Source organism: Cyprinus carpio, chromosome B4, assembly GCF_018340385.1.
Source record: "Cyprinus carpio isolate SPL01 chromosome B4, ASM1834038v1, whole genome shotgun sequence".
Taxonomy (NCBI): Eukaryota; Metazoa; Chordata; class Actinopteri; order Cypriniformes; family Cyprinidae; genus Cyprinus; species Cyprinus carpio.
This window is the reverse complement of record NC_056600.1, coordinates 13268610-13289422: the sequence shown is the minus strand read 5'-3', so window position 1 is coordinate 13289422 and position 20813 is coordinate 13268610. Positions and strand designations below refer to the sequence as shown.

Sequence of the window (20813 nt, the reverse complement as noted above, 5' to 3'; positions counted from 1 at the left end):
GTAGGCCCAGTCTGGGGAAAATACACAAGCTTGCTTTTTAGCTAGAATCCCTCTGAAACTGACCAGCAGATGGGAAGCTGCTGCCTTCAAACAGCTGTCATTGGTTACCATTGCTGGATGGCATATTAAATGATGGTATTGGCGTGTCATATGTGTAAGAAATGTGCATTGCTGTTGTCATAACAGAATAGAATATCGTTGGAACATTGCAAGATTTAATAGGAGTCAAAGTACACTGAGTGTTTTTGTGGAGTTTGGTTTGGAATTGCATTATCTACTGATTGTTTGTTTTTGGCGGCCTTTTTTGTTTTCTTTACAAAAGTGACTAAAAACTTTCATTTTGTTCCAAACATGTACCTTAGGGAACACAAAAGGAGATGTTTAAAAGAATATTCATGCAGATTATTTTCTAAATGGAGAACAGTGGTGACCTAGAGCTCCTAAAATGTCACGAAGCATTATAACAGTGGTTCATATGACTGTATTTCAAGACTTAAGTCAGTGGGGGGGGGGGGGCTGTATTATTATTTATACTGTATGCTATTAGCTTTTATTTTGATATTTTCATTTTAAATTGCAGTAATTCTGTGCTTTTGGGTCAGAAACAATGGTGAGTGAATGATTTTCATTTTTGAGTAAACTTTCCCTTAAACAAAAGTGCTTTTATACAAATTTATGAGATCCGAAGGCATTTTTTAAAATAGATTTTTTTGTACAGACCAAGTTCAGGTTTATATAATCTACTATAATTCCTAGAAAGGTTATTCAGTGGTTTCTCGGGTTTTACTGAGAATCCAGAATAATTAGCAGACTGTAATTTATCTAATTGGGCATAATTGATTTGGTATTACCAAGAAAAATGGATGAAAAAAAATATTCAAAATACCATAAAGACAACGCTTGCCAGTCGCCTGCTCCACATTTCAAATTATGTCTGCTGAACCTAAGCCAGGTGGCCAATTTATCTATTAAAAGGCTTGATTGTTCCACTATATATCCATTAAAAAGTGCTGACAGCTTGCAAGAGCTTTGTCCTGTCACTGAGTACCTCCTAGAAAGAGCTGAATGTGCAAGTTTTTTTTTTTTTCTTTTTCAGTACAGCCACAGCCTGATTTGTTTGTCTTGGCAGAACTTGTCATATTTTAGGAAGTATCACTTTGTCATGCGGTGAATGTGCAGGTTTAGGGCATTAATATACAGTTTGGCAAATGCTATACCTTTATTATCTTTTGGTATTCGAGGTGATTTGCAAGGGGCAGAAACATTGTTTCTCTGCTTGAAAGACTGTCTGTGTGTTAGTTTTGAGTTGACTAAACAGTCTTTCTCTTCTGGGTAAACAGATGAATAGATGACTCATCCTGCACTAACAGATTTTTGCCCAATCAAATGCTCTCAATACACAAAAAGCGCCTCCCCCATGAACTGGCAAATATTGGTTCATGGCTATTATGTAACTAAAAAGTATAGTTCCTGTTATTGTAATAATCACTCTTTGAGACGTCAGGTATTGACAAGTGGTTTATTCAGCAGGAACGGTGAACAATCTGTCAGTATTTTCATATTTTGTACAGAAAGCAATTGAGCACCAGTAGCCTAATGAAAGCCTCACAATCAAAAGAATGCTTTAATGATAAATGCCCAGAATCCTCTAATATTTGTTCTTCCATACTGTTTCTGTCTCTGGAATTATGTTCTGATAACAACAATCAAAAATCAAGCAAAGTGCCACAAATCCTACATTCAATTGAATGGAAACAGAACAACTTCAAAATAAGCACAATGTTTTTATCTTTAGTGCTACCCATGATATTTGCCACAAAGCTATAACCAACAAACCTTAAATATTCAAAGTCTTTGGTATTATGTGAGGAACTTTTGCTGGAGGTCTATTACATCAAACTTGTGCACATTATATAGACATTCTGGGTGGCTATTGCATATGATTCTACATTATTCTATTGTTTCTTCATTCAGATTTAGATTATATAAAATGCATACTGCCCAGTTCAAAATTGCAAACACTTTAAGACCCAAATTTAGGTTGTCCAGAAATGAATAGTTACCTTTCTGGAAATGTTATCCATCATCTTGTTAATAGATGATTTATCTTCGAATGGTTAACGTCCTGCTAGTTAAAACATAACATTTCTTCATAACACTGATGGTGTAATTTACTTAATTTTGGTGCAATTTTCCTGTTAAACCTTCCCAGATATATTAATAAGTAAAAACATAGGCAAGTGAAAAGGATAAACAATGGTCCTGAATAGTCTTACAGTGATAGCCAAATTACACTTTTACTAACTGTGTATTTGTAACTGTGTCTGTATTACACTGAAGACTGTTTTGCACCATTTCCTTGCCAGTTACAAATACAAGAGTTGTAGAATCAGTGCCAGGATGTCTAAATGAATGTAGTGAAAAGCTACATTGTGACGGTCAAAATCTTGGTAATGTTAGACATTTGCAGTTCACAGTACTCTGTCAAGTTTTTTGGCATAGGGACGTTATTGTTTTAAAAAGAATAATTTAAAAACCGCAGAGAAAACAAAAACAGCAATTAATCATCTCGGGCCACATTTTTTCCCCTTTTTCCATGCATTCACAGCTCTCACAAAAATACTTTCGCTCGCTTACACTGTAACCTTATTGAAATAGCTTAAAAATAAAAATAAAAGAATATTATTACAATGGTGGCCACAAGGCTGTGCAAAAGGGAAGACTTCCAACATAGAGCTTCATGTTTTCAGCCAACCCCTGCAAGTAACAAACTACAAAATAGCACCATTATACAGTGGGTTGATCTTTTATATGGTTCCGCTATATGATGCCATCACATACGATTATGGTTAGAGAATGCAAAGGTTAATATAGGTTGAGTATAGATACAGAGTAAACAGTGTGGGTTGACGTGATCCATTAGGGTCAGAAAAGAGGAAATCACCATGCAGAGGGACTGTGAAAACAGCCTAAAGAGGGGTGTAGAGGAATAGTTCACCCAAAAACAGACATTCTGTCATTATTTATACCTCTTATGTTCTGGTGTTTTTCTTTTTCAGAATGAGAATTTTTTCTAATATTTGCTGTACAATCATAGTTTATAGCGACCACATGTGTAAAGCTTTAAAAAAGACAGTAAATGCAAATAAAACATAATTCCAAATGACTGGTGCTCTGCAATCCAGAAATTTAAATCATTATTTACTGATGAGTTTCTCCTGTATATAGGCCAATTTCCACTGCAGCGAAAAAAATAAAAATAAAAAGGTAATTGTGTGATAGTTCAAAATAGTCACATACTGTATGAGCTATAAGGCTGTATTATGCAAAATAAAGTCGCAACTGCCTTTTACCCAGCAAAAACCAGCATCAGAAATGGACTGAAAAAGTCATATTGTAAGTAAACACATGAGAGGGTAAAGTAAAAATGAGTAAATGACACAATTTTAATTTTTGGGCGAAATATCCTTTTAATACAGCTAGTGAGTTGCAGACATGTCACCAGTCTTTCGCTGTAAAGATGCAAACCTGCGACATCCTTTTTGATTAACAGTAGCTGCTAAACCAGATTATGTTCTTCTTAATGGTATATGTTACAATTGCTAGTAAATTTTTGCATCTGTTGTGGTTTCTGTTGTCATCCCTCTGTCTTTCCTGTGTGTGCTGATACACTGGTGTAAATGCATGCGGATAACTGTTCGAGTGAATGGCTTTTACCTCCCATTTCCTAAAGAAGGTAAACCATGCAGTTAAAATTATTAAAAAAAGAAGAAGCAAAGATCCCTCACACACAATTATAAAAAAAAAAAAACACACACACAAGGTGTTTCGCAGGATGTAGGTCATGTTCCATCAATCCTAAATGTGTTCTCTAGAGCACCTTAGCACATCTGCATAAGGCTTTTGTATAATCCCCCTTGATCTGGTCTTGCACAATAATTCAAATACGAAAAGACTGATTTGTATATTATACGTCATCTCTCTGTGCAGCCGTAGTTTGGTTTTGCAAGGGTTCCAAACGGTCTAGACAGCCTTTCTTGTCAACACGGTCCGTGATCTCAATCCTCTCTGTGCCCGCAAACATTAATATTTAGTCACTATAAAAAGCTTTCGCCATCCATTAGGTGCAACTGTTCACACGAGGAGGATAAACAGTTATCATCTGACTTTTTTAGCAGCTAATTTAGTATTTTCCCCCAGTATGGAATGGTGCAGTGTATGGAAATCATCAGATTTTGTTTGTCTTAACATGGGGCTTTATAAGTATCCAGTATCTTGTTGTTTTCTAAATTGTATATTTAGTATTTTGTTTGGGGTGGGGGGGTTGTTATGTTTTTTTACAGTGGAGCACGTCCCTGGAAGACCAGTCTTTCTTTCTTCTCGTTTTCCTCTGTCCAACAGTTTCACTTGTCTCTCTCAGCCATTCGCCCTACTGTCTTCTACATGCGATAGTTTCTGCCCCCTGTGTTTCCTCGGCTCGAGTTCTTCTGATGAACCTCCTGAAAATAAGAAAGAGAAAGGCAGTAAGCTTCAGTTTAGATGATGAGAAGTAACGCAGAAAGCTGAACCAAGGAGAGCAGAACGGCTGCTGCTGCCCATAACAACACAGCTGTTTGGTGAACGGAGTGTTATTTCATAATGCTGAGGAAATCTACTGTCAAAGCAACACATCAAAGGTTTCACCGCAGCAAGATTAATAAGTGTAATTCACGAGCTGGGAATGAAACCACATGCAAAGGCCGGTGTGAGGGTCCAGACTCTGAACTCAGCATGCAGACATCTAAGGTGACCTTATATTTGGCTTCAAGCGCATGACGTATGGGTGCAGAAATATGTCTGTGGAGAGCACATGCAGGTCTACCACAAAAACCACTTAGGCAGTTTACTTGCTAATGGTTTTCTTTTTCGAGAGAGGACGACTGAGAGCACTTAAAAGGATGGCCCACATTTGGGCAGCGGGGGTAAGGGAAGAGCTGCTTTTTCCTTACGTATGTTTCGCAGCACAATGTACCAGCATTATTTGCTGACAATTCTGTCATCTTTTACTCATCCGTTTCAAGCCCATATGACTTACTTTCTTGAGTGGAACACAAAAGGAGAAATTTTGTGGCAGCCAGTTTTTACCATGCAATTGCACCAGACTGGAGCTTTCAGGCTTCAAAGAGGATGTGAAAGTATCTTAAAAGTGGTCCATATAACTTGTGTGCTATATTCCAACTCTTTGTGTTATAAACAGAACAAAATGTAAGCCATTATTCGCTGATTTTTTCCCATTAGTGAGCTGTTTCCCATTCCAACTGGATGATTGAGTCAATGAGTTAAACTTGAGAATTGGATCAGTCTGTTTTGTGAATGAATCATTCTGGTGTTGTGAATTGTATCAATGGATTTAATTGAAGATATGACAGATATAAGGATGGATAAATAATGGCTTAAATTTTGCTTTAGAAGCCATTTAACATAGAGTATGAGTTGTGGAAGCCACTTTTATGGTACATTTTTTGTCCTTTTTGAGCTCAAAAATTTACCAGAAAATCAGTCATATAGGTTTTAAATGACATAAGGATGAGTAAATGACTGAATTTTTATGTTGGTGAACTATTCCTTTAATACAAGTTCCATGTCAGAAAATGCACATATAAGCATTCAAGCATCATCATGTTAATTATGGATTATTTTCAGACTGAGGGAAGACTTACCTTACAGGAAGAGTGGCTATGTCCAGATATAGGTTTCTGCAGGAGATAAAGTTCATATGACATTTTGTCAACCAAATCAGTCAGCTGATATTGCAGTCACCATTATGTTTTCATAAACTATTATCCATCTAAGGCTTTACAGAAATGTACAATTGTGTCAAACATTTGACCCTTCGCTAAGCCCTGCCTTAAAATGGTACTGACCAATGATACTTTAGCATCTGTCCACCATATATTTTTGCCCTTTCTTTAACGTAAGTTGGAAGAAATCCTTGGTGTTTTGAAAGTTTAATGCAGAATTTTAATCATAAATATGGTAAAAGTTGTGTTACAATATTGAGCATAGAAAGAATATATGGAGTGAGGGCGGAGCTTAGCGAAGGGTTAGATCGGACATCATCAGCATGGCTGCTCACCTTTGGTGTCCTGGGACTGTCTGTGTGCCGTTGCGCTCGTAGGGATCGTGGAGTTTTGCCGGGCTTGACGGGCGCACAGTACATCTCTAGGCGCCTCAGCTCACAGCTCTGAAAGCAGCATTCATCCACGATGCCGCGATTGTGCGACCGTCTCGAACTAGGCCCATATCCTGTCGGTTTGCCTGTTGGATGCATAGAAATAACATTCATAAATAACCTTTTGGAGGGCAAGATACACATACGAAATCTCTGCTGTGGGGGAAGTCCAGCACTTAATAGCATGCTCAAATTTTGTCTGTAGGTACGTTAAATAAAGCCTGTCATCAAATTGAGTTCAAGCCCTTTATCCATTTTATTCTTGGCATGGCACCAGCTCATGAAGAACAATTACAGCCTGCAAGGTCATGCTCTGAAACGCTAAATCTCTAAAACTTTCAGCAGTAACCTGTGGCTAAAAGCCCGGTCATGAGTGCTATAATAGCTTAGCGTAGCAGCCAGACCGTAGCTGTGATTCTTCAGATATATGGGTGCGTTAATGACATGAATTTCTTCAGCGTGAAATTTACAGGGTATTGCTTTGCACAGAGCGGACCCTTCTTGGCAAGCCCCCTCAGTTAATTGGAGGTCACACTGACCGAAATGTTGAGAATATCACGTATCACAGTTTCAAACTTGATATCTTTAAACTTGACTGCTGGTTTGGGAGGCCAAATCCAGCCCTTGTGAGGGTCAAATTAACCTATGAAGAAAAACCCTCTGCTCTGTTGAGAAGAATGATGTTCCCAGAAGACCAGGATGAACTGTGAACTGTTCCCAGAGTGCTTGTTAATGCTGCTGCTAAGCAAGGTGATAATTACCCATGTGAAAGAACATGAAACTGCCTCATGCGTATAAATTTGTGTGCTGTCAATGAGGTCAATGCACTATTATGTCCTAGACATAATGTTTAACGATGAGGTTGGACTACTTAAGCATGTAGAATTCAGGATTTGGGTTGTCTGATTCCAAACGGATTTATGTTGAAGGTACTGTAGCACCTGCCTAAGTTAATGTTTCTTTCTCCATGTCGCAAATCTCCCGGTGGCCTTAAACAAATATCCCACTCTCCATTTACAAGTCGCCACTCACCTAGAGCTATATGGCTCCAATAGGCTTCTCCCTGTTACCAAATGAAATAATAATAATAATTTAATATGGCATTTACAAGGAGGAAATGCCTTTCCCTTTCAGAGTTAATAGCTCCTGGCTCGCAGGGCTGCCAGTGCTGACAAAATGCATTAACTTCTGCCTTGCACTTGCTGCACTCTGACAGCGTTGTTTTGGAAAGAGAGGTGCTCTAATTCTGACAAACATGCATTCCTGCAGAATGCATGGCTCTTGGGTGCCGAACACTTCTGGGAGATTAGGGGGCGCTGTTATCTTTCAATAAAGTTGAGTCGTTTTGAGAGTTTTATGTAGGACACTGTAATGATAGAATTGTGTTGACACTCATTTTGGACACTTTTGATTGCCTTATATGCTCAAAGATTTAGTTAATTTAGAGTTTTGTGGCTTTTATTTCATGTCTAAAGCCTTCTATAATATATGCTAAAAATAACCAAAAATATCAAATGTTCCTGTCTGAATCAGGGGTCTATTTGTATTTGCCATATAAATGCAGTTCAAGTGACACAAAAAAAACAAGAATTATCTTGCAGTAAACCTGTCAGTCAGGTTGTTACAAGCCGGTCAGATTGTTTTCTGGATGATTTTCTAATCCGTTTCTACAACAACAACAAAAATACCCTCCCAAAATTAACATCTGCTGTTTTTGTCAAAATAGCTCTTATGAACTTCATGAAATCCATTGAGTGGTGGCCCAAGAGGTGCAATATACAACAAAAGCACATCTTATAATGCAGTATAATCGGTTTAAATGGCTTTTCAGAGATTTGAAGTGCTGAATTTTAAGAGGTCAAAGTTGTAATCCTAAAATAAGGTATTATTGTTAGATCATCTATGAATAAACACTGTTCTGCAGGCCTGTTTTCATGTTTTGTTCTTTTTATCAGTAAAACAAGCAGATTAGTAACAGTCTTTTGTGTTTTTCATTATCCATATAAATTGTCCAAAGATTAGGTCATGCATTTATTGAAGATTGTTGCATTGTGGGATAGCTCAGCTCGCAGTCTTCCATCCCCTCCCCCAGAAAAATCATCAACCCATTCACAACATTGTGAGAGAGCTGTGAAACCTGAGCAAAACACATATCTCCATCACGGTGATTAAGATCAATGTGCCGCCTGCTTCAGTGTTGCAAACACACAAACGTTAATGCACAAATGTGTCCTAACACCTTTGGGTAGACACCTTGCTTCCAACTAAACATCACCATGCTTCAGAACATGTACATTCCAATGAGGAACACCGCTGGAAAGAAGCTGAGTTTTATAGCCATGCTCAGGTTATTAAAGAACAGGGAGTTCTTGGAGCTGCTGCCATACGCTGCCTGCATAGTGTCAGGAAATTTACTGTTCACTGGAGACTATGAAAGCTGCTATAGTCCTGGAAACTACCTCTTTATCAATGGTACCGCAAAGAGTTATTAGTAAGATGAAGTTTCCTTCCAGGTTTTTTTTTTTTTTGTCTCCTGGCTCTTTTTGCCACTGTTTACTATGTAAAGAGATGTTGGCTCTTGCGGACATTAACAATTGAATACGAACTGATTGTGGTGTTTAAAGGTTGTCAGCAGCCAAGTAATGGTTTGCTGTTTGTCAGATAGATAGATAGATAGATAGATAGATAGATAGATAGATAGATAGATAGATAGATAGATAGATAGAGAACAGTACAAAATAAAAACAGGCAGTTCATGACCCTTTTAATAATAATAGCAATTTTTCTCCAAAAGTCATGTGAGGTTCAAGCAACAGGAGGGTGGGAATATGATGACAGAAGTTTCCTTTTAGTGCAAATGATCTACAGGTAAAATTCAATTGGATTGACCAAATAAAGACATGTGAATGGGAAAAAATGAAAAGCACTTGGCACAAAAATCCAAATAGGCATGTGTCTTGGTTTATGCTTGGGTTTAGTGAGAAGTCATTTTGTCTTTGTGTCTTGTAATTCAGACACAGACAATTCTTATATATTAGGCCTTGTGGTAAAAAAAACACCTTCTTCTCATTAGAAAAGTGTTGAACCCAGAATACCCAGTGCCCTCTGCAACGTGTTTGTGTCCAGTAGAACAACGGGACGCAAGGGGGCAGGGGGCATCCTGATCATCCTGTAATCCCCGATAATCCGGTGCTGCTCTAGGACAAGAGCCAAGCCTGACTGTGTTCTGTTGGTGTGTTCTTCTCTCCAGCTGCTTCAAACATAATGAAACCAGACAAACGGAATTGAAAAGTGGTGCTATCAGTGATGTTTGTCACAGAACTTCCATTCTGTTTTGTAGTCTTTGCTACTGAGAGGAGATGACCTGCAATCTTTTCATCACCGACTGATTAATAATACTACTTAGTAATGTTGGAAGTTTATACTTGTAAGTTGATGGCATATGAACACCATGATAAAGTTGTGATTGGCCAGACTTTCTAAGTTGAGCTGATATCAATTAAAGAATTATGGACAAATATTATTTGGTACTGATCGTACCATGTCGTAATTATTAATGCTTGTTGTACAATTTACTTTACAGGCATTTTGTGCTCTGTTGATGAAGAATAGCAATAAAGCTGGCCAGAAATGCTATTTATTCAGCTGCTTTATTAGGCTACAAGCTTGTGAATCCAAACTATATCCTATAATTCTCCATGGCAGCACAATATACACAAAATACATAGCTAAAAGCAACAATTACATACCTAATGTACATTATTTGCTCTAAATTGTCTTGCATTTGCACTAAAAAGCTTCCTGTTTTGTCAGGAAGTGAAAAAGATATATGAAATAGTCCATAAAGTGTATTTCATTCTGACTAAAATCACTTGAAAGCACAGCATGTCCAGACATGACCAGAATGCAACATAATTCCTTTCAGGATTCACATAATTCTGAACGAGGCAACCTTCAGCAGAAGTTCACCTGTCATCCTGAAGTGCCAGATCATTAGAGGTCCTTCCAAATGTGTGAGAGGAGACTTGCACCCACCTCTGGACAAATTGTGATTTTACAGCGCATACTGAGCCAAAACTTTCCGACTTCCCAGTATGTTTGTGTCTGGGGAATGTGAATGCATCATGAGGTGCACGTTCAGCCTGTTGGCAGACGTCAGAGGTGCTTTGCTGGAAAAAACTACACAGCCATGGAGGGAAAGGGCAGCTTTGTGTCAACACAAACACTCCTGGCCACGAGGTGTTCTTTGTAAAAAAAAAAAAAAGAAAAAAAAAAAAAGAATGATGTGCTCTAGATCTGCATCGATCGTTTTGGAGCCCCTTTCCTTTCCAATAACCCAAGACAATGTGAGCTAAAGCTGACACTGAGGCATTTCAAAGACAACCGAGGATTTCTAGGTCAGGCTAACAATTGGGGAAAAAATGAATGCACTGTCAGTTTCTTCTTCTTCTATGTTGTCCTCTTCACTGTGTCTTCAAAAAGCCACATTTTGTTTCAATAAAAAATTTCCACCGAGTAGTATTTTCCGAGTAGTAGGCCATTCTATCAAGATAATGAAATCTGAAGTTTTGAAATGTGAGTGGAGTAAGGGCACTGGCAAGATGGGCTGCACTGAAGCTGTCACTGAACACAATGCTAATTGTCACATATATGAATCCAGTTGATTTATTATTGGATTCATGTGTTTGAGGACAGTCCATCAAAGTTGTTTTCTTTATAGAAGTGAAAAATAATTCTTTGGAGTTAAACAAAACAAAACAAAGCAAAACAGGTTCAGAAAAAAACAAAAACAGTTTAGATCAACAGACCCCCCACCCCAACAAAAACACAGGTTTTTGTACAACAAAACAAACAAAAACAGTAAAAACTGCTTTTTATTTGTAAAACAAAACAAACAAAAACACAGGTTTAGAATAACAACAACAAAATAATATTAATAATGATATACAATATAAAAAATTGTTTAAAAGTTAAAAAGTTAAAAAGATGGGGTTGTTGGGGTACATACTGTAAGAAATTCTTTTAGGTTTTATACTACATACTAAGTCAAAGTCAAATGATCTGTATAAAATAATCTATTTGCTCTTCACCGAATCTGTCATGCTGATGCAATAATTTCATGGAAAGTTCAGATTAGCATAAACGTATTTATTTTAGGCTCTGTACTGACAAAACAAACACATGACTATTGACAGCCATGAGCGATCCAGCCAGCTCCTTTGTGACCACTAAAAGCTCAAATGTTGTTGACTGGAAACTTATGTCAACTCTAACTTGAAGTTCAATCTCGCTTCACTTTTAAAGTAAGTGAATAAAATGTGTCTCCACAGAATCAGTGGGTTCTGTCCACTTGTCAAAATAATCACTTCATACGTCATCATCAGTGGCCCGAGACTCTCATGCTTCCTTGAGCCATTTGCACGTCGTAAATATCTCATCAGGTAACTCAAACAGATAACAATATATGTGCAAAGGTTTAAAACATCATAGCTGCACATGGTGATGTAACTAGTCTCATGTGGTACACTGAAATCAGATGTCATAAACAGGACAATTGATTTTTCAGGAAATTACGAATAGACTAAGATTAGAAACGTTTTGTTCTAGTTACTACTTAGTAGACATTGCAACATAGTTATGCAGTTTGAATTTTCAAACTACCTGGCCTTAAAGATACAGTTCACTTAAAAATATCAGCCATGCTGTTTGGAACTCATATGCTATTCTGAATTTTGAAGTTAAAATGTGGCTGAAGTAATGTCCGTTGTAGAATCATTCAGCATGAAACTTTTTAAATGTACAAATTATAATTTGAGATGAGCAGTTTGCACATTCTGCTAAATATTTTACTTTGTGTGAGATAGAAAAAAGTGACCCGAGGGTCATTTAATAAGGACAGAATTTTAATTTTTGGGTGAAAAGTCACTTTAATCCAATGTTTTATTGATTGATTGATTGATTGACTGACTGATTTCACCTTAAATATAAAAAAAAGTAATTAAAAACTATTTATATTATTATTTTATTAGTACGGAAATAGATCACCCTGTTAGACAAATGTACAAATAAACATTACAGAATAAATTTCAATTAACTGCATGCTCAAGATAGGAAAAGCGAGTCCACAAAGTGTATGAACAAAGTGTAAAAAGCAAGTCCCATCAAGGTCTAGAACTCCTGAATCTCTAATACTGCTGATTGGGACAACCCAAGACTCAGCAGTTCTCATGGCTTGTGGAAAAAGAGAGATTTAAGTCTAGGATTCAAAATGGTTTTCTTTGGGTAGTCCCCCGTATTCAGTTGGATGTGCACTACATTTATTTGCCCTGCCTACTCGTGTCCGCCAAATTCCAGCAACCTCATTCTGGGAGCAAAGCAGCTGGCTGATCTTCTTTAAATGTAATACATGAGCATCAGTCACAGCATTTTTTTTTATCTGCCTCTTCGGCATTGCATTGCAAGTGAAGTGGATTTCACAATCTATTTTACTTCCATAATGAAATATTTTCAGGCATTTTTTTTTTTTTTTTTTGTCCTTTGAAAAGTGATTGGATCATAAAAAGTGGGCATTACATAAAGTACCAGAATGGACCCCTGTGGGGGTTGAACAATTGAGGGATTTGTGAATAAGTAAAGTCATTTTCGAGGCAAGTTCATATATATGGTGTTTTGATACATTTATATTTGGAATAACATGCACTGATGAATCATGGATAATATGTCTAAAAACATGCATTGACAAGTAAGTAGTGTTTGGCATCAGTAGATTACTTAGATTGTAAACTTTCTATCCAGTATAACTGAGACAAATAAAGCAAAAGCAGCACGGAGAGAAAATTTTGGAAAATTGGACAGCAAGACATGAAAACTGATGCTTTTCTTATTTATGAGTGGCGCATTAGTGCATGGGAAAAGAGAAAGAGAGGTAGAGAGAGAGAGAAGAAGAGAAAAAGCAGCAGTTGATGAATAAATAAAATGTGCACTTACTGAAATAAAAGCCCCTGTCTCCACACACAAACTGCAGCGTGTCTACAAGCTCCGCCCCGCACAGCGTCTCCGGCCCCGCCTCCAGTGTCGCGGGAGTCAACGCGAGGACGCACAGCACCAGTGACAGGGTGTGGGTGCACGAGAGACAGCGCATGGTACACTATATCCCAGAGAGAGGGAAACCAAAAAAGACATTACATCTCTACACCGAAACATAACTAAGGATAATGTGCATCTTTATTTACCTTATTTATTGATTGATTTCTTGCTTGTATTATATCTGTCTGTCTATCTATCTATCTATCTGTCTGCACAGATGCTACTTATCATCCATGTTTCTAACATCTTTTGAATATCAAACAGCCTGCAGAGACAGGTGCCTGGATATTGAGGATACTTCTAAAAGCATATTTTACTCGTTGCATATAAGAAGATTGACAAAAAACGATAAAATGCTATCAAAAGTTGAACTGTTCAATGCACCTGTCTTTTGCGCGCGTGCATTTACTTGAATATTTACTCCCATTCAGATGTATAACTCCGTTTCTGTGGTGGCTTTACAAGTCAGTGTCCTACCTCTCTCAGCACGCAATCTCGCTAAACCAGAGCGCGTTATTTCTAGGCACTTCTCCACAAATGCGCGCGGAAATGTCTCCAGCGCGCGCTTTGAAGCGCCTAGTACTCCCCCGTGCCAATAGGATACTGCTGCTTGAACCCAGTGTCCGGTAAAAGAAGAGCGCCTTTGTAAACCATGCATTTTTTGGGTTGCTTGAATAAAACATTGTGCTTCACCTACAGATACGTGAGGTGGAACTGGAAAGCTGCAAATCCGCCAAACCCAAAGAGGAAGCACTTTACATAATAAAGAGAATATAATGCGCAACCACACAACGCACAAGTAGGCTATGCTGCAAAACCTTCTGCCCGAGCCCTTATTCGTGTCGACTCAGCAATATTTACTTTTAAGGGTCGTGATATACAAGTTGGTGACTTGTGCACTGCGCAAATGAACTCCCTGGTGCATCATGATATGACTCACCATGCACATCATGCAATCTGTCCTAAGTCTCAAAAGTTTGCCATTTTACAGCTGTCAGATCTTTAATGTGAAATACTTTTGCATGCACAGTCTAATGTCATGCAAATTGCGCAAAGATGCAGATTGATCATTGATTAAAATGAAATTAAAATTGAGTGCAAATTGTCTTTAAAATATAATTCAGTCCCTATTTGATATATGTTATAGTCTATTGCTTCAGTCAGAAATCAATAATGGTTAGTCCAATGTGCCTATTTGCTTTGAAAGGAAATAGGTTAAGTTACCTTAAAGACATCACACCAATGCCCCTGGAAGAAATGACCGCTAGACATCCCCTTGGGTCTCCAGCAAAAGCCCAGCAAAAATGAACTTGTTTGAAGTCATTAAAAAGCGAGAAAGAGGATGAGATGCGGACAATGTCACATCTCAATATTCCGACTTTGTTCCATTGCGCAGGCTCGTTGTGGAGAAGTGAGATTTAGCGAACAGGAGACGGATTTGGAGAGAAAATCCCTCACATTTATCTACATTACAGAGACATTTTCAACAGGAAACAGCTGGGGCAGCATTTGCCTTCTCCTCTTGCTAAGTTACTCATTAAGGATTTTGGGCACCCTGTCAAATAACGTCATCTGCTTCTTAGAATAGGCTCGAATTTGGATCTTTCTAGGACTTACTAACAGAACAGAAAAGATTGCATTGCAGAATGAAAACGAATAAGAGAGTTAGAGAAAGTGGCGAGTTTTTAGAAAGGGACAGAAGTTGAATTCAGAGACACTCCCATGCGTGATTTGCACGGTCTTTTTCATCTCTGTATACTGTATTCCCAGCAGATATGTCGTTATTTTTGCTTCGACTACACACACACACACACACACACACACACACACACACACACACACACACGTTTGTTGCTGTGGGGACTTTCCATAGACTTCTATTACTTTTATTCTGGCCAAACTATATTTTTTATTCCTAACCCCAAACCTACCCCTTATGGAAAACCTGTTTTGCATTGTTACTAGTGCTGTCAAACGATTCATCGCATCCAAAATAAAAGTTTTTGTTTACATAATATATGTGTGTATACTGTGTATATTTATAATGTATATATAAATACACACACATACAGTATATATTTTTAAAATATTTGTTTAGATGTATATATTAATATTCACATAATATATATTATATATAAATATTTTAAATGTATAAACATAACATCTTTTTCTTAAATATATACATGCATGTGTGTGAATTTATGTATACATAATAAATATACACAGTACACACACATATATTATGTAAACAAAAACTTTTATTTTGGATGCAATTAATCGTGATTAATGGTTTGACAGCACTAATTATTACACTTTCAGATAAAAATAATTTACTATTTTTAATAAATTGTAAGTGTCAAAAATTTAACACACTTTATGGCATAAGTTGCACGTTCAACAGAAAACAATAGTTTATGTTAAAGCTCCTCATTTAATACTCAAAACAAACATGAAAATAAATTAACAAATAAACACACACACATGTATTAATTTATTAGCCAGTTATGTCGAGAAGCAAAATATTTTTGATTTTGATTAAAATTTAATCAATTAATTTCGCATATTGTGCAAATAGTTGCAAATGTATTAATTCATTTTCATGTTTGTTTTGAGTATTAAATAAGGAGCTTTAACATAAACTGTTGTTTTCTGCTGAACGTGTAAATTATGCCATAAAGTATCCAATTTTCGGATAGATATTGATAAAACAATATAGCACTTCAAACCGATTATCGGTATCTGTGTACTGCGAGTATATTGTGCATATAGTGTACAATATATTTTTACTGTTGAATACTGTGGTCTGATATCTGTCACTACACTGCTGCATTGTTTTTGGAACACGCACCCAAGACTTTCATCCATCATCACTGTATATGGTGACGTGACAATAAAATGATCTGATTTGATTTAGAAACCGAACCACATTATCCACACTCATCAGCGCATACATGTGTAAAACACTGCAATAACATAATCCATGGAAAAGGGGTTGTCGAGTATTTATTTGATATAATTCCTGTCTAGATGATTGATGCTTAGCCTGGCTTCTTGGGTAAGTTTTGTCAAAGTACGGTCTGGCTGACCTCAGAGGAATGAGCTCTCTCATTGCTTCGATGAACAGACAGTGCATTCACTGAGACTTGGGAGAAGATTTCCCTCCACTAATACCATCTCGTAGTTTGCACGATGAGCCAATAGGAGTGCTTACATAGTACAGTCTTTCTCACATGCTCACAGAAAAGTGGTAAGAGGGGACACAGTAGTCAATGTGGATGGACATGGCCAGTATTACTGGCTCTGGAAGCTTTTAGAAACCACCCAACAACCTCCTGCTGTTTGTGGTCAGTGTTCACTGGGCAAAAGAGTTAGACTGGCACACACATTGCTGTGATGTTTTTCTCATGTTTTCATCAAAAGAACAATGTTCACTGATGATGCCAGCAATGGGTCGGCCAGCAGGATGAGGATTTGTTCAATGGTTAGCAGCGTTGCTGAAAAACCTTTGCTACAATATGCAATGGCACATGGAGAGTTAATCTGACCCTTGCAAAGTTGAGTTAACCATACAGCACTTTTCACTGTAAAAATAAATAAGATATAACAAAGCATAATGTATTAAAGTAAGAAAATGGGTTTAATCAATCATTATGTAACGCCACTTTACTAATAAGGTTGTATATAGTTATAACACTGAGTCAACCCTGCAGTAAAAGAAAATCTATATTTGCTAAGCAACAGTGGACAATGAATCTAATTAGTATGTACAGGATGAAAAGAACATTGCAAAACTCTTACTGTTCTGCAAAGCCAAATGAATGGTGAGGTCCTTAAAGGTATTTTCAGTTAAGCTGACTTTAGTGACATTTTAGTACCATGGTGTTCCTTTAGCTTAACTAGAACAGCATGGTGCTAGCAAACTTCAAGGTCATGGGTTCAAATCCCACCCTTGTGAAAAAGAAGTGCAAATAATATTATAGTAATGAAGAGAGTGTATTATATTTGCAGCACACTTAAGGACTTTATTTAAAAAGTGCATATTACATTTTAGTGTTTAATAATCTTTTGTCATTTTTTAAAGTACTGTAGAACACTTACTGTAATGGGCTGACTAACATACAGAAGCACATGTATTTGATTATAATTCTCACTACAGTGTGTTATTTGATATGACATTAAAGGATAATATATTTTAAATGTGCTAATTTGCAACTGTGCTAATTTGAAAAAAAAAAACATGACATACAAGTTTCACTTGAAATGGTATTTAAATATATTCATGACATACAAGTTTCATTTGTTATTTAAGTAATTAAGTAATTATAATTAAGTAATTATATCTATATTAATGTTGAACTTAAGAGTGCTTTTTATGCACTTACAGTTAGTAGGAAAGCACTCTTAAGTTTAACTATATGCATTTAATTTAAGAAGTTTTTAAAAAGTTTTGAAAACCTTTTACATATAAATAAATATTTAGTACTTTTAATTTTTTTTTTTTTTTAATCATGCACATTAACATATCAGGTGTCTTATCTGTAACCATAAAAGCTGTTTCATTTTACATGGAGAGGGTCACCTCATAGAGGCTGCCATTTTGAAATCACATGCCCAGCTGGATACTGTTTGCATTATCTTGTGTTATTAACTTCTTTCTATCACAAAATAGATAATGTGGGGATGCCTTTATATACAGCATTTCTACAGTGACTGCTACATTCATGCCACCAGGTGTCAGTATCAAGTAGGCCTAAGTAAGTCCAAGACGAATGCTCTGTTGGCCAGCACAACATCAACCAAAAAATTAATGAGTGCACATTTCAGCCAACTAGAAAGTTCAGATGGACTCAGTCACTGAACATTTTTTAGTTGGAGAGATTTTATTTTTTTAGTAATGTAGGCCTACTTTATATGCACAGCCATGTATCATGTGAGAGAAGTCACGCAATCACTTCTGATGCGTGTAAGTACTTAAGGATAAACCCTTTGACTGTGGTTCTTCTCCACAACAGCTGTGAATGGAGAGTAACAGTAAGCTGAGTTCAAACCACAAGATCGTGTTTACAGAATGAATGAATTAAACCCCCCAGTGTCGTGAGATGGCTAGATGTAAAGTAATACAGTGGGTTTTGTGCTGATGCCTCGCTGCGTGTCTGAGAGAGTCTGATGCAGTGGGCTGACCTTCTCTCTCTCCTTGCTCCGCACTGGGCAGCACTTAGATTCGTTGTACCTCTGCCAACTTGCTCTTCTTTGGAGCCGTCTGCCTGCCTGTCTGTGTGAACCCACTGACCAGGAAAAAAGTGTTTTTTTCACCCGCTCCAGACTCTAGAGAGACAATGTCTGACAGTGTTATCTGTCTGGCTCGACCTGCCAAGCCTGCTGACTCTGAGACGGTGGTCCTTGCTTCATTCAGGAACCATATCAAATGGTCTGAAAGAGGATTTCATGTTGGCCCTGAACCATTTGGATGGTTTAGACACAATAATATGTTGATTCGTGTTGGTACTGTGGTGCTTGTAACATTTAAGCATCATAAGCTCAAGCAGAAGCAGGTTTGAGTCTGTCTTGCATCATATTTCCTACTTTTAATTGTTTACAAAATTCACTTTTTAAATGTTCAATTTTTTCTTTAGGGAAAACAGAATGAATGATATTGATGACTCATCCTGTACTACACAGATATTTATCCAATGAAATGTTTTCTAGAATGAGAATATCCTGCCCCCTACAACCACCTGCAAACCAATAGCAAAAAGCAAATTATAGTTAATGGCTGTGATGCATGTAACCAAATCTTATTGATTTTTACAAAGTAGGAGATGAGCCCTTTAAAATGTCCTGCCCTTACTTCCTGTAGGAAAGGAAATACACAGGAAGGAAAACCTGGTTGAACAAGTGATTTGTAGTTAATTATATATTTTGATATGGACTGTTGCAAAATGTCAACACATAATGCTTGAAACGTCACAGGTGAATTCCTGTCAGTTTTACTTTTTTTAAGGAATATATGGACATAAATAATACAACTGTTTAATTTTTTTTTATTTAGAATGGATAGATTGCTAATTAAATGGATTATTCCTGTAATATTTATGAAATGTCTTTCCACACACACACACACACACACACACACACACACACACACACACACACACACACACACACACACACACACACACACACACACACACAATACAAAAGACCTTTCTGATTAAGTAACTTAATACCATCCACTTCCATAGTGCATTGACATTTGTGGAAACAGGGTCCTTCATTTAGCATGCGAGACAAGGACTGCAATCATTCTCTCAGCTACCATTAATAATGACTGGACAGTGCTTCCTGCTGGAATTTCATAAACTGGATACTGTATGCCTCTGAGTGGGTGAGATAGAGAGAAAGAGAGTTTGAGTCTATGTGCTATATGTGAATGCACGTGTTTGTTCACCCTGATTTGTTATCAAACCATCATCTGTCAAAGGTTGAGATTTGCCATTCATTGTTGCTATGTGGTATCAAGTTTTGCCTCTGTTTAAATATCCTCCTCTGATTGACGTTCATGTCTGGTAAAAGTGGTGAAATCAAAGGGAAACCCATCACCATTACTTCATACATTAAAAACAAAGTCATGGTGGGTCCAGCCGCTGGGAATGTCATCTGTGTAAAACATTTGACTTGTTAATGTTAAGCTTAATGTTGATGTATGTGAAAAAGAAAATGAAATCTCTCCTGATACTAACTGAAAAAACAGACCATATGTCTGTTCTGATAGGAACATCAGGGGAAAAACAGTGTTAAATGTAATATAAATAAATATATATATATATATATATATATATATATATATATATATATATATATATTATATATATATATATATAATATCCATAGTATATATATATATATAATAATGTCCAGATATAAAAATGTTTTTATTTATTATTATTATTATTATTATTATTATTATTATAGAATTCATATTTCAATGCATTTCATTTGACTTTAACAACATTTTTTGTTTTATTTGTAAGATAGAAACACAACTTTGTCCTACTGTACTAATGCTGTACAATATCTTCTAGTTTTTATGTTAATTAGGGCAACAAGAAAGTACATGCTGTTATGACAAACAGCCAGCTTGTAAGGTGCAATGAAAGTACAAAATCATCAATGGACTGCAAGTTTCAGCTTTCAGGATCGCCAAATTCTTGCCCTTTATCAGATGAGCAGATGCTCAGTGAACCTGCAAACAGGAAAGCCTCTGCTGTAAATGAAGATGAGGCAGGGTTGGGGATGCTCTCCCCTCTTGCTGGCACAGGGGATTGGGTGGGTGCCTCTCCACCCGCTGCCTGGCACTGGGCATTTCCAGGAGTGTGTCTTTGCCAGGCCTCAATTACGGGGGAGTCATCCAGAACATATTGAAGCAATTACGGCTTTATATAAATCAATATGCTTCTGCTTAAAAAAGTGATCTGATCCCAGCACGCTCTGGATCCAGTCTCCCTCAGGTCCATTT

The 20813-nt window shown here is 37.0% G+C and overlaps 1 protein-coding gene across 2 annotated transcripts; it reads right to left on the bottom strand.

The window, feature by feature from the left end:
• Positions 1-1505: 1505 nt before the first annotated feature.
• igf1 (insulin-like growth factor 1) lies at positions 1506-14808 on the bottom strand. 2 transcript variants are annotated; one of them, XM_019092966.2, is made up of 5 exons: positions 14522-14808; positions 13199-13358; positions 6116-6297; positions 5700-5735; positions 1506-4499 (listed from the first exon to the last, which is right to left on the bottom strand). In XM_019092966.2, exons 1-5 carry the CDS (start codon positions 14567-14569, stop codon positions 4440-4442), a joined length of 486 nt encoding a protein of 161 aa, XP_018948511.1. In that variant the 5' UTR covers positions 14570-14808; the 3' UTR covers positions 1506-4439. The 2 variants fall into 2 exon arrangements, with proteins under 2 accessions (XP_018948511.1, XP_018948527.1); XM_019092982.2 differs by lacking the exon at positions 14522-14808 and adding an exon at positions 13775-13792.
• Between the last annotated feature and the right edge of the window lie 6005 nt (positions 14809-20813).